This window comes from Pteropus medius, unplaced genomic scaffold, assembly GCF_902729225.1.
Source record: "Pteropus medius unplaced genomic scaffold, Ma_sr-lr_union100, whole genome shotgun sequence".
NCBI classification, from domain to species: Eukaryota; Metazoa; Chordata; class Mammalia; order Chiroptera; family Pteropodidae; genus Pteropus; species Pteropus medius.
The window spans coordinates 5,886,765-5,900,558 of NW_024343733.1; the positions used below are offsets into that span (position 1 = coordinate 5,886,765).

A 13,794-nucleotide genomic window follows, 5' to 3' on the forward strand; every position below is an offset into this window, starting at 1 on the left:
AGAACTTTCAGTTTGTACCTCTGTAAGGCCTAGTTGTCCCCTATTGCTCCTTTTTTTCATTCCCTCAGTATTTTTGCCAGTTGATTTGTCTACACACATTCTAGAATCTTTTTATCAAGTTCTATATGCCATCTTGTTGGTATTTTAATTGGAATGGTGTTAAATCTAGAAATCTACATGGGGAAAATGTTTTTCATTCTTGCTCGATTTGGCCTTCGTGTCCAGAAGCTTTCCATTCATTCATATATTTTTTTTTCCTCCTATTTGTGGCTTATAATTTTTATATTTATTGACATCTGTATATCTAGCACTATGCTAATACCCAGTGACTTCCTGTGGTGTCTTTTCTGACATCACTTCTGACTCCAAATGGTTTTTCCACACCAATTTTCCAAAACTAACTCAGTGTCTGACAATTCAATTCTGACACTACCCAGAGTTAGTGCAGACCCCCAGGGTTTAAGGGCTTAGTCCCTTAAGACTTGCCGTCACTTCAGACACTGGTCACAAATGGGGTTCTTAGTCTACCCAGACCTCTTCCTGGCTGACTACAGATTTGGGGGTTCCTATAGACTGAATGTTTATGGAGTTCCCAAAATTCAATTGCCACACTGGGCCCCCCTGGCCTACTCTCCTCAGTGACCTTTTGATCATGTGAGCCCCTACTTATAACCTTCAGGACCAGTGGTAGCCTCAGCACAGAGTCCACGGTCTTAACCAGGCCCCCAAGGCCCCAAAGGTTTGGCTGCTGCCCACCCCTCCAGTCTCATCTCTCCCATTTCCCCAGATCAATTCTCTGTAGCCAAGTTGGCCTTCCTTCAACTGTCAACCTCCTTCTAGTCTTCAGGCCTTTGAGCTTGGTGTTCCTTCTACCTGAGAAGCTCCCTGCACTTCCCCTTAGCCAAGGTTTCTGCTCCTTTAGATTGCTGCTCAAATGTAACTTCTCAGGAAAGACTTCCCTGCCTCCCAGGCTAGGGCAGAGCCCCCATCAACAGCACTCCTAACAGCCTACCTTCTCTGTCATTGTATCTGTATCACATTGTCATTGTATCACATCATTGGGTACATCTTGTTCAATGTACACCTCCACATGCAAAATGTAAACTCCATTAGGACAGGAGCCACATCTGATTTACTCCCTTTCATGTTCCTAGTGCCTAGATTGGGGCCTTGTAACAAGTAGGTGCTCAAAAAATATGTTGAAAAAATGAATAAGTGAGTAAGAGGCAGGGCAGGAACTCTTAATGTTATCCTCTAAGTGGCCAAAGCACTTAGGCAGGAAAAATTAAATATGTAATAGAGCATCAGGTGCCAAGGGGTATACAACTCTGTACCTGGCACCTAGCTCAGGTCCTGGCCCACAGTAAAAGCACAGAGTGTTGCCAGCTGAATAAGCATTACCTCCAACATCTGTATGTACTCCTCCCTTGATGGTGATCTCATCCAGTCCTATGGCTTTAAATGTCATCTATATGCTGATGACTCCCCAAATTATAGCTGTAACCTGGATCTCTTCCCAGAACTCATTATCCAACTGAATATTTGACACCTCCACTTGGACTGTCCGATAGGCATCTCAAACTTAACATGGCCAAAACAACTTTCAGTTTCTGTTCATCCAGCCTTCTCCAACCAAATCTATTCTTCTCATTCTTCAGGCTGCAAGTCTTGGAGTCATGCTTGACTCTTTTCTTTCCCTCACACCTTGTATTAAACTAATCAACAAATCTGTCAGCACCACCTTCAGAATATGCCCATAATCCAACCACTTCTCATCTGCCTGGTCCAAGCCACTATCACCTTTCACTTAGGCTGTTGCAATAGCCTCTACATGGCTTCTTTCTGCTCCCACTGGCTTCCCCACACTCTATACTTTACCTAGTGGCCAAGTCATCAAGTCTTGGCTCAGATGGCATCTTCTCAGAGAGGCCTGCCCAGAAACTTCTATTTAAAACAAGACCTCTTGACTTGCCACCTTTGGTCTCTTATTCTACTTTATTTTTATCCATTGTACTTATCAGGGTCTGACATTTTTGCTTGTTTATTATCTTTATTCTCTTGATAGAGTATAAGTTCCATGAAGAAGGGACTTTGCCTGTTTTGTTGTCTTGTGCATCCTTAATAGGGTTCTGGTCTCCAATTACTATGTGTGGGGAGGGACACAGTTTCCTTCACACCAATAACCAATTCTCCAGACACTAGCTGGGTGTCCTACACTTTCAACTCAATTCTGACACCCAGCGATAGCATCAGATTCCACAGGTTAAGGGTTCAGTCCTGTAAGACTACCCCACTCACCCACCTTCAGACACCAGTTGTAAGCTCAGTTTGTCACTTGTACTTCTGACTGACTGGCTATAAATCAGAGGTTTCCACCACCTCTTCCTCAGGTTTGATTAATTTCCTGGAGCAGCTCACAGAACTTGGAGAAACATTTTACTTACTAGATTAATGGTTTATTATAAAAGGATGTAACTCAGGAACTGCTAGATGGAAGAGATGCACAGGGCAAGGCATGAAGAAAGTGCTGAGCTTCCATGCCTTCTTCAGGGGTGCCACTCTCCCAGCACCTCCACAAGTTCACCACCCTGGAAGCTGTCCGAAACCTGTCCTTTTGGGGTTTTATAGGGGCCTTATTACATATGCACAATTGATTAAATTATTGGCCATTGGTTATTAAATTGCCAATCTCCTTCCTGAAGGTTGTGGGGAGGACTTAAGGTTCCAACCCTCCAATCAAATGGTTGGCTCCACTGGCAACTAGCTCCCATCCTTAGGTGCTTTCCAAAAGTCACCTTATTAACACAAATGCAAACCCAGTTGTAGTGGAAAAGGGCTTGTTATGAATAGCAAAACATCCATTTCACCTTATGACTTTGAAGGGATTTCAAGAACTGAGGATAAGAGACCAAATATATGACAAAAGATGCTTCCATTGCTCTTGCTCAGGAAATTCCAAGATTTTGGGGAGCTGTGAGCCGGGAACTGGGGCAAAGACCAAATATATATATATATGTATATATGTGTGTGTGTATATATATACATATATATGTTATTATGAATCACAATATCACAATCCCCAGCACCCAGAACAATGATGGATACCTAGTTCTCTCTCAAAAATCTCAACAATCGTGAATTTACATGCAATTACATACTTTACGTGCACCACCTCAATCTCAAAATTGTCTCTGAGAAACAAAGACTGTTGTAATACCCATTGTACGAATGAAGAAACTGAGGCTCAGAGAAGTAGACTCACTTACCTGTGGTCACACACTTTAGTAGGGGTAGAGTCAAGATGTGCATTCAGGTCTACCTGGCCCCTAAGTCTGTACATTTAGTCTCTGCTTTGAGTTGGTTTGCCCACTGATTGAGAGTTGAGGAGGACCTACTAGGCCTCTCTGGATATGCCTGAATTTACCTACTACCCCCATTGGCAGGAGGCTGAGCACCGAGCCTTCAAGGTGTCTATCCACTCAGGTGAGGCTTGGCTATTGGCCAGAAGGGAGATTTTTCTTCTCTCAGTTGTCCCAGCCTGTATGACCTCACTGTCCCTGCACTGCAGTATAGTACTTGGCTCCACAGTTCAGTTCTCCTGCCAGCCCCACGCTAGTGCCAGCCCTTCTCCATGGGGAGGAAGCTTCTGAATTCAGTCCTAGGCATACTATCCTATGAGGCCACTCCTTTCTGGGCAGGGGTCTTTGAGTCAACTCTAGGGGCTGCAAGGTCACATCTCCTCAACAGAGCAGGCTGGAGCTGCTACGTTGGTAACAGAACTCATAGTCCAAAACAGGGCTTCAAGTTCCAGAAAATCTTGAAAATGATTGATGGACAGGGCTAGGAACAGCGCAATCCTGGGCCAGTGGTGGGGTAGATGTAGAGCAGGCTGTGGTCCTTTCTAGTCTGTTTGCAGGAGGGTATAGCTTCAAGCCCTTCAAGGAATCCCTCAGTCTTCTCATGAACAATTCTAAAAGGCTTTCTGAAAGCTCTGAGAAAGTCTAATGGCTAAGGTACAAAGGTAATTTGTCCATGGAAGATGAAGACAGTAATGGACCAACCTAGGGTTAAGTTTGAAATGCTGAAAGGAAGCAATGCTGAATTAGTTTGAAATATCCATCCTTTCTTCTTTCCATCTATCCATCTATCCATCCATCCACCCACCTGACATATATTTAGGAAGCTCCCGCCAGGGGCCAAGGCACTTAGTCTCTCCAGGGACACACATCAGCTCCCTTTGTCTTGGGAAGTAGGGCAGGTCAGATGTTCCATCTACCATGTGGGACTGTGGAGTCAGACCAGAGTTCAAATCTCAGCTCTATCATTTCCTAGCAGTGTCACTTTAGACAAGGGACTTCACTTCTCTGAACCTCATTTTCCTCATCTAGCAGTGTCACTTTAGACAAGGGGCTTCACTTCTCTGAACCATCATTTTCCTCATGTGTAGTGAAGAGACCAGCAGTTCTTGAAATACACCTCACAGAGTTGTGAGAAGTCAGTGAGATAATGTGTCCCAAATGCCTGGCACATAGTAAGATCTCAATACATAACAGCAAGAGCTACCATTTTTTGGACCTTGGCTAGGTCTTTAGATGCATTATTTAATATAATCCTAGCCACCACCCTGTAATGAAGGTATTATCTCCATTTAAAAATCAGGAACCCGCCCATTTGACAGGTTAAGTAATCTGTAGGAGGTCACACAACTTAGGCTTTTCCCAGGTCTGTCTGATTCCAAAGCCTATGCTTTCAGAAATTTTGCCTCCCCCTAATTATGATTTCCTGTGATAAGAATAGAAAATGCATATTTTCAGGCTCAGAAGGATTTTTCTAACAAATTCAGCAGCTAGGAGTGGAATAGAGTGAGTTGCCCAGATTCCTGATGCTACAGAACCCTGGATGGGCCAATTTAGGGGGACCTGATGAGGAAATCTTACATTTAGTCCAGCATTTTGGGTTATTCTAGAGCAATTATTCTTTATCCTCCTTGGGTTCTGAAGCCTTTAGTGCATCTGCTGGAAGCTACAGACCCTCTCCCTGGAAAAATGCCTGTGAGTACAACACACATTTTGTATGTAATTCCAGGGGATCGTGAAACCTGTGAAATCTATCTGTGGACCCTCTTTAAGAGCCCTCCTCTAGGGCAGCATTTCCCAAGTGTGGGACACATATCACTACTAGTGTTCAAGATGAGTTTAGCAGCGTAAGGACAATACACTCTATATTCTAATATTTATAGATACCTTCTATTTATGACAAATGAGATTGGTTTTCCATCTATGGTAATGATAATAAATTTGCCTTTAAAAATATACTTATTTTAAAAAGTAAAAGGAATTTAAAGAAAAATATTGAATACACAATAGTAGAGGTAGGGTGTAAGTATAGCAAAAATAACAAGGATGATTTAGGAAATTCTTGGGGTTTCTACTCGGTGAAGTCATAGTGGGTTTACTTTAGCATATTCTGGACTTCCAGAGGATTCTGGCAATGACCTGTTCCTGGACTCTCTAAAATCTATGATGGTTCTGATCGACCAAGAATGCTGTTGAGTCTCCACTTTCTCGCCTTCCCATGGAATCTCTATAGTGCCTCTGATGAGCTGAACCCTCCCTACTGCCAATCAGAGCTACACCAGATATAGTCTTTGTGCAGCTCTAAGTGCAGGCATTTTGGTTCTGTACCCATTCATTTATTCAGCATTCATTCAGCAAACATCACGTGCCAAGTAACAAACATAGGCCATACTCCATTCACGCCCAGAAAGTATGGAATCCCCAGCACCCAAGAATAAGCCAACCTGTCGGATGTGATGAAAAGAGCGCTAGATTTGGAGTCAGACCAGGATCTTAGAAATCTGGCCCCATAAGTAACTCACTGTGTAATCATAGGCAGGTCTCTTCCCTCTGTGTTGTCTTTTTTCTGACACCACTTCTGATACTATGTATTTTTTTCTTCCTAACACCAAATACTTATTTTCCACACCAATTCTTCAAATCTCAAACATCAACTGGGTGTCCAACAATTCAGATCTGCCACGAACTCCCAGAGTTAGTGCAGACCCCACAGGCTTAGGGACCAGCCCCACAAGACTGTCCTCACTTCAGATGCCAGCTGTAAACGTAGTTCCCCGCTACCCTCACTTCTCCCAGCTGACTACAAATATGGAGATTCTCATGACTACTTCCTCAGATTTGCTAATTCTCTCTAACGACTCACAGAACTCAGGAAAGTTCTATACTTAACATTACAGATTTATTATAAAGGATACAACTCAGGAACAGCCAAATGGAAAAGATGCATAAGGCAAGATATTTGGGCTGTGGGTGGCACAGAGTTTCCAATGGCTTCTCCGGGTGTACCACCCTCACAGCACCTCATAGCTTTGGAGTTTTTATGGAGATTTCATTATATAGGTATGGCCACTGGTGATTGAACTGTCTCTCCAGACCCTCTTCCCTCCCAGGAGGTCAGTAGATGGGGACTGTGGGAGAAGGGGACATGGGTTAGGGTAGGGGGCTGAAAATTTCAACCCTCTAGTGACCATCTATCTAGCTATCTGAAGCTATCTATCCCTCTCCCACAGAGTCATCTCATTAGCATAAATTCAGGTGTAGTTGTTAGGGGTTTATTATGAAAAATAAAATAGATACTCTGATCACTCAGGAAATTCCAAGGGTTTTAAGAGCTCTGTGCTAGGAACCCTGGACAAAGGCCAAATATATTTTATTATACTACACGTGTCTATGAGCCTGTCTTTTGGTTACACAAAGAAGGTATTTGACTGGATAAGAGGTTGCAAACTGGAGGCCCATAGACCATATCTGGACTGTACTGTGTTTTAAAAAAACGAATTAGTACATGTTTAAAAGTGATATTTCTCATAAAAATAATCTAGATTTCTGATCGCTCTTGAAAATCAGAAGATTTAGCAACACTAGGTCAGCATTTTCAAGTAACAACATCTGCCTGGCACCTTTAAATGGGCTTTTCTGTTTGCCACAGTCCCCACCAGTCCTTATCGCTGCCTACCTCGTCTCACTCATTAATGTTACCTGCTGGGCCCCTGTATTTCTAAAGTCCTTTCAAACCCCTATGATGGTAGAAGGATTAGGTTACTGTTGACTAGAAGCTCCTTGAAGATGGACTGGAACTGATTCTAGGTACATATTTCAAGCATCCAAATGCAGTACATTTCTCTGATAATTAGGAGATATTTATTGCCTGCCTTACTGTGAGATGGATAGGATACGAGAAATGGTTCTATTGAAATGTCATAAAGGAATGAAAAAGGCAGAAAGGTTTTTGATTACTAGAAACAATATTGTAGGGGTTTTGGGGGTTAAACATAGGCCAGAAAGGTGTGAGTTTCTGATAGTGCTCTTCTTTCACATTTAAAGAAAATATGTAGGGTCAAGAACTGGTTTAGATGAGCAATTCGAACACAGGCAATGCTAGGGAAGGCAGATGCTACAAATGGAGAAAAACGTATAGGCGAAACAAATTCCAATTTCAGTTACAACACCTTAACATCATCCCATTTCAAATTCCTTTTCTTCAAAGTTATAAACAAGAAAAAGGCAGTGTCTACTTAACTAAGCGTATTAAAGCATACTGTACTGAAGTTAGGAGAATGGATATTAGGGTCATCCTGGAACTTACTCATTAACAGTGTGACCTGGTGAAAGTCAATTTCCTAATATGTAAAATAGGCATATAATACCTGGTATTTTTTTCTATGCAAATAACTATTATTTTTAAAAAACCTTAACTATTTAAAAAATTATTTATTTTACTAAAGTATAGTTGACATAATATATTAATTTCAGGTGTATAAATAGTGATTCGAGGAGACCTGGTATTTTTAATTCAATGCATACTATGTGGAAGATGCTAAATTAGATGCTGAAGATTCAGCAGTGAACAAGACAGATAGTAACCAAGGGACAGACAGTAACCAAGCAAATAAATACATGAGCTAATTCCTTTGAAGGAATAAATGAGGCAAGTACAATAGAAAAACTGAAAGTGTCGTTGTAGGGAGTAACTGAAGGGTGGTGGTAGAAGGCAAATAGAAATAAATGAGAGTTCAGGGAAGGTGGCATTTGAGCTGAAATCTAAATGAGCAGACAGCTTTGTCAAGAGGAAGACAGGAAGAAAGGGGTCCCAGGCACAGCTGTTGTGAGGAATAACAGTGGATGCATAGCACTTGGTGGTAAGCAACCACTCAGTAAACAGCTGTTATTATTAACTTATCCACCTTAACTACTTTCAGCAACTTCTGTTCAAACAGTGAGAAGCTGGCTAAGCCATAGATCAGAGGGATAAATAAATATACGTGTGTATGAAAAGTAAAGGTCCCCAAGAGTGATTCAGGTTCTGGCATCATCAGTAGATCCCACAGCTCTAAATCATACACCCAAGACAGGTAGAAGCACTAATCTAGCCTCGCCCAAGTCAGGTAAAAGCACTAACCTAGCTTTGCCCAAGCCAGGTGGAAGCATTAACCCAGCTTCACTTCTGTTGCCAACCCAACTTCTTCCTCAGAAGTGACAGCATATAGAAAACTATTTTAACTCCTCAAATCTATAATCTCAGCATTGGAAACCTGGAATTGAGAAAAGCCTCTTAATTTAACAGATGTGTATATGTTGTACCTTAGGTTCTCATTATACTCACTTCCCTCTCTTCGGAGTTGTGTGCCCCTGTCTGATTAAATTGTAAGGGGCTCTGGGTTAATAAGAGTAGGTGGTCAAGAAGAAAAATGCAGAAACGTAAACAGAAGGCTTCTGGTTACATGATTACCCTGATAATTTGTTAATGGAAGTTCAAAAGCACATTACAGGCATTTAAGGGGTGGTTCTAAATCTTGCTGTGACTTTTGGGGACAGTTCTGTAAACTAATAGTTGATAAGATTCTTTAAGCACTTACTATGTCCCACATGTTGTGCTGAGAACTTCAAACACATTAGTTCATTTAATACTCTCAACATGCCTCTATAAAGTGTTTTCCTTTTATACTCACACTCCTTTAAAGATCAAAAACTGAGGTTCAAACAGCTAGTAAATAACAATGCTGGGATTTAAATCCAGAACTGACTCTGCTTTAAACCCCCAAGACCTTGCTTTTTTTAACCACTTAGTGGTTAGCTTCCCTAAGCTAGAGGAAATACTTCTGAGGGATGCCTTTCTATTCTTTAGGGCAGCTCCGCGGTAGAGATAAATCCCCAACCAAGAAACTCCCACACAGAAAAAAGCTGCCTCATCGGAGCAAGAAGCCCCACCCTGGACACACACACCAATCGGCAATTTCAAATTCATCTAGAGGGCCCCCCACCCCCTTAAAGGAGGTCTGCATTGCCCAGCAGGGAGATCCTGCTCTTGGGGATAACCCTTTAATTCATAAGGAAACCCTCTCCTAGTACTGAGGAACCACTCCCCAATATTTCAAAGAAGGACTGACTACGTAATTTTTGGGGCCCAATGCAGAATGAAAATGTGGGGTCCCTTGTTAAAAAAAAAAATTTCGAGAATGATACAGTAGAGCATTAAACCAAGCCTTGGGGTTCCTCTTCTGCGACTGCACTGGTTATTTGCCTAGGAAATCGGCCCTGCTTCAGAGAGAACCTTCCAGTGAAGGGATTGGCCACCTCAGTCAGCATCCGTAAATCCTTCTACCTGGGATGGATCGGACTATCCTTATACGAGAACAAACCTTGGGACAACCTCCGTAAATTTGGAATCACTTCCCTCGGCTTGGGTAGAAGGTCCCCTCGCATCCCTCTAGCCGCTGGGTGGTTCTCACAACCGCGCCCCAGCTCCACCTTCGCGGTGTGTGGGCCTCACCGCGTGCGGCCCATTGCCGGGGCAACCGACGCCACGAGCGGTGCATTGTGGTCTGCAACAAAATGCAGGAGAAAGATCCTGAGGGAACCATTGAGCCCATTGACCAATGGGAGAGTCCTGGTGGCTGCGTCAAACCAATAGAGATGTTCTGTGGGGGGCGGGGCCGGCGGGAGCAGGGCGGAGCGTAGGCACTAGGCGGCGGCGGCTGGTGTGGGGCTCCTTAGATGCGCCACGGCTTAGGTAGCGACGGCATCTCTCGCTGGGTCTGAGCCTTGCCAGCCCCTCCCCCAGGAGACCGTTGCAGTCGGCCAGCCCCAGCTCCACTGTGAGAGACTCGGGGGCACAGAGGGGGCTTCGCTAACTGGTTTCGTTCTCCGCGGGACTTCTCCCGCCGTTCGGTTTGCGCAGCCCGCGCTACCTGGGAAAAGTGGGGGGCGGGGGGGCGTCATCCCGGGATGGCATGGGGCGGGCAGAGTGGGCCAGGGGAGCTGGTGCTTCTCAGGCGCAGCCCACACACCAACTCCTCATCCCTTGCCCGGGCTTCTCCCCCTAGGTAACCATGTGCGACCGAAAGGCGGTGATCAAAAATGCCGATATGTCGGAGGAGATGCAACAGGACTCGGTGGAGTGTGCCACTCAGGCGTTGGAGAAATACAATATAGAGAAGGACATTGCGGCTCATATTAAGAAGGTGAGGATGGGGCTCGGGCTGATTGCGCGCAGCTGCGGGGAGTCACGACTTAAGTTTCTTCTCTCGGATTATGCATTCCCAGAGTGCCTGGCAGAGAACCCTGGGGACACTCAGGGCAGCTCGGGTGTAGAGGTTTCCAGAAAGAACGCAAGTGAATTCTGTGCTCCTCTTGGGAAGACCAGAACCTCGGCGCCCCAAGTTTTTTTATTACCCAGCTCCGCGGGGGAAAGCGCCACCTAGCAACGGTTTCTAGGATCAGGGAGCAGCAGTTTCCCCTTCTGCATGATTCCTGCGCTTAGGATCCATCTGGGTGTTCCGAAGGGGGGAGCTGCGTGGGTGTTTCCAGCCCGGCCGGAGGGGGATCTTGCCAGCCTTCCAGTGGGGAGTTTAGTCGGCACTTGAAAGAAAGTGGGTGGTGGTGGTTGTTGAGGCCTGGGGTGGGGGCTTAGTAAATGACAATCCGAAGAGAGCTGGCAGAACTGCCAACTTCTCCAGCTCTGTTTTCTGGAAGGGAAGAAAGCTGGCAGCCTAAGCCGTGGGAGGGTTCCAGTGGAGAATGAGATGAAAGATTTCAGAAGGAACAAAAATAAACACCTTTTTTGACGAACGCATCAGTGCGTTCGTCTGGTTTGTAATAATGTTGTTCTTGTAATAGATCTAAAAGATGTTCACGTTGCATACCATATGAAAGTAGCCAAATTTTGTGTATCTCTCCACAGACTTGTAAGAATTTTATAGAAAAGAATTAGATTTGGCCCCTCCCTATAGTCACCTAGTGAAATTAACAGGCCCATTCTGGTCCCCAGAGCCTTTTGGGGTGGGGAGAATAGGGGAAAATTGTTCCTGCAATTTACTATCCTCGTGGACTGGGTGCTGGATTAGCATTAGCATAGATGTGGAAAGGGGGACTATTGAAACTGAAATTAAGGGGAAAATATGACCAGGTGGTTGTCAGGTTTTGCTTCCAGCATTCTTTTTAAAGGAGCAGTGGAGTATAAAGTGTCTTGTCCCTTAAAATTTAAATTTTGACCCCCAGTGATTTAGATACCAATGGAAACTTTGTCTTTTTTGAAGTCTCGTTATCAGTGATACCAGAGTGCAGTTAAGGAATGAGTTCCAATGGGGTATTTATCATTTTCTTGGATTTTGGGGTGCATGACATACAGTAGGGAGATAGTTGAGTTTCTTCTGTTTACACATGAGAACATGATAAACTAGAACTGTTCAAGTCACCTGCTATCAATGAATAAGAATATTACAGAAGTTATGAAGATAGAGTTACCATGGAATACCACGATAACAAAGCACCCTGTCTTTGAGGCTGCCCTTTCTGCCTTTTACCTCCCAGCCCCCATTCTCAGCTTAGCTCAGACTGCAAGTATGTTTGCATTAATGCACTATGTAGGCGCCTTGGAGCTGGGAAACATTCTTGCATTCTAAGAATTTGCAGATGCTAACGTTCTTTCTTTCTGCCCCTACAGGCTTTGCTTACCCAGGAGGTAAACTCTGGTTTAGCACTAAAATTCTGGTGTTTTTTCCTCCCCTCCCTGCCCTCCAGGAGTTTGACAAGAAGTACAACCCCACCTGGCACTGCATCGTGGGGAGGAACTTCGGTAGTTACGTGACACATGAAACCAAACACTTCATCTACTTCTACCTGGGCCAAGTGGCCATTCTTCTGTTCAAATCTGGTTAAAAGCATGGACTGTGCTACACACCCAGTGATCCATCCAAAAACAAGGACTGCAGCCTAAATTCCAAATACCAGAGACTGAAATCTTCAGCCTTGCCTAAAGGAACACCTTGATCTTGAACCTTTGTGTTTTGTACAGGGCATTCTCTGTACTCATTTGTTGTGGTTATAAAACAATTAGCAAAACAGCTTACATTTGTATTTATTTTCTATTCCATACCTCTCTGCCCCATGTTTTCTCTCCTGAAAATCCATTCCTTTCCAAAAAAATAATAATAATAATAATAAATCTGTTGGAGAAGTGTGTGTTAGTTACAATTTGTTTAAATACTCTGGGTGAAGATGGCCTATAGGTCCCATACTAGGTTAGTGGGGGAGAGTCCTTGAAGTAAGTTTCTGTGGGATGTGGTAGCCGAGCCTATTCAGTACTTTGGAGTCTTTAATTCTCACCTGTTGGCAGCTGTTGTGCATGGTAGAATAATACTCAGAAGTGCATGTCAGAGAAACTTGTATTAAATCTTATTCCTAATCTGATAAATACTATCCTTAAGTGCTCATTTTGTTAGATGTTGCTATAGAATGTTCTGGGCCTTAGGCCTTAGGTGGTGGTGGTCAATGTGTGGTAGAACTTCACATAAGCTTTCTGTGGCTGTAAAATGGAAATTAGCTAATAACAAAGTTGGCTAATGAGAAATTTGAGCTCTGGGCTATCCCCTTTCCCTGCTGAGCTCCAAAAAGATAACCTTAAAGATTACAGGTGATTTTAAAAGGGAAAATGAGAGGTTTTGAGCAGCAGCCTTACAAGCGATTTTTAACAAAGTCTGCAGGAATTTAAATGTCTAAGCCTGCTGTGCTGGGCTTCAACTGGCCGTGGTCAGAAACCCAATTAAATGTGAATTGAGGCTTTCATTAAGAGACCCAATTAAGGCTGGATAAGTAACCTTCATTAAAGGTTTCCTGGTACAAATTTTAGGAAGACTTGTCTTTTAAGAAAAGCAAATATGGCAGACTTGGCTCTTGAAGGTAAAAAGGAAATTCTCTAGAGGCCGAAACAACCCAAACCTTCTTGGACTTGAAGTTCCAAGGATGGTCCTGGCTTTTAAGTTACCTTATGCTCAGTGTTCACATGAGGTAAGCCTTTTTGTTTTAGGTCTTAGGTGTGTCAGTTACAATTAGGATTTCTGAGCAGCCAGGCTATTGCTACATAGAAGGGGAAAATGGATTTGAAATGATAGGTAATGACTGCATCTTAAAAGCAGTGTTAGGTCTGTAACATCTTTGGAAGATTATTTTTCTTTATCAGAACTTGGGGTTTTAGGACTCTCAGCGAAGTTAAGCTATGTTAGGATATGGAAAGTTTTGGGGTAAAAAGGCAAAAATGTTTTACTGTTTATTGTGGCAGAATGGGAGAAGTTTTTCTCCTTTCTGCAGGAAAGGATGTACTGCATTTAGGGTGATTTGGGTTTGTATTTATATAAGTGGACTGAAAATGTTCCCATAATTAATCTTTTTACGGTCTCCCTTCCCTCTTTAGTGACCTGGCTATATTTCTATTTGAAGCCCA

At 43.5% G+C, this 13,794-nt stretch overlaps 1 protein-coding gene across 1 annotated transcript; it reads left to right on the top strand.

Moving 5' to 3' along the window:
* Nucleotides 1–10,012: 10,012 nt before the first annotated feature.
* Nucleotides 10,013–12,423, top strand: DYNLL1 (dynein light chain LC8-type 1). The gene is made up of 3 exons (XM_039868324.1): nucleotides 10,013–10,171; nucleotides 10,400–10,537; nucleotides 12,096–12,423. The coding sequence occupies exons 2-3, from the start codon at nucleotides 10,406–10,408 to the stop codon at nucleotides 12,231–12,233; spliced, it is 270 nt and encodes an 89-aa protein (XP_039724258.1). The 5' UTR covers nucleotides 10,013–10,171; nucleotides 10,400–10,405; the 3' UTR covers nucleotides 12,234–12,423.
* Nucleotides 12,424–13,794: the final 1,371 nt, after the last annotated feature.

Bases quoted from the DNA above. Each gene is read 5' to 3' on its own strand.
- DYNLL1 (XM_039868324.1), top strand. From the start codon at position 10,406: ATGTGCGACCGAAAGGCGGTGATCAAAAATGCCGATATGTCGGAGGAG. The intron at 10,538-12,095 runs GTGAGGATGGGG...CCTGCCCTCCAG, and splicing joins TTGCGGCTCATATTAAGAAG to GAGTTTGACAAGAAGTACAA.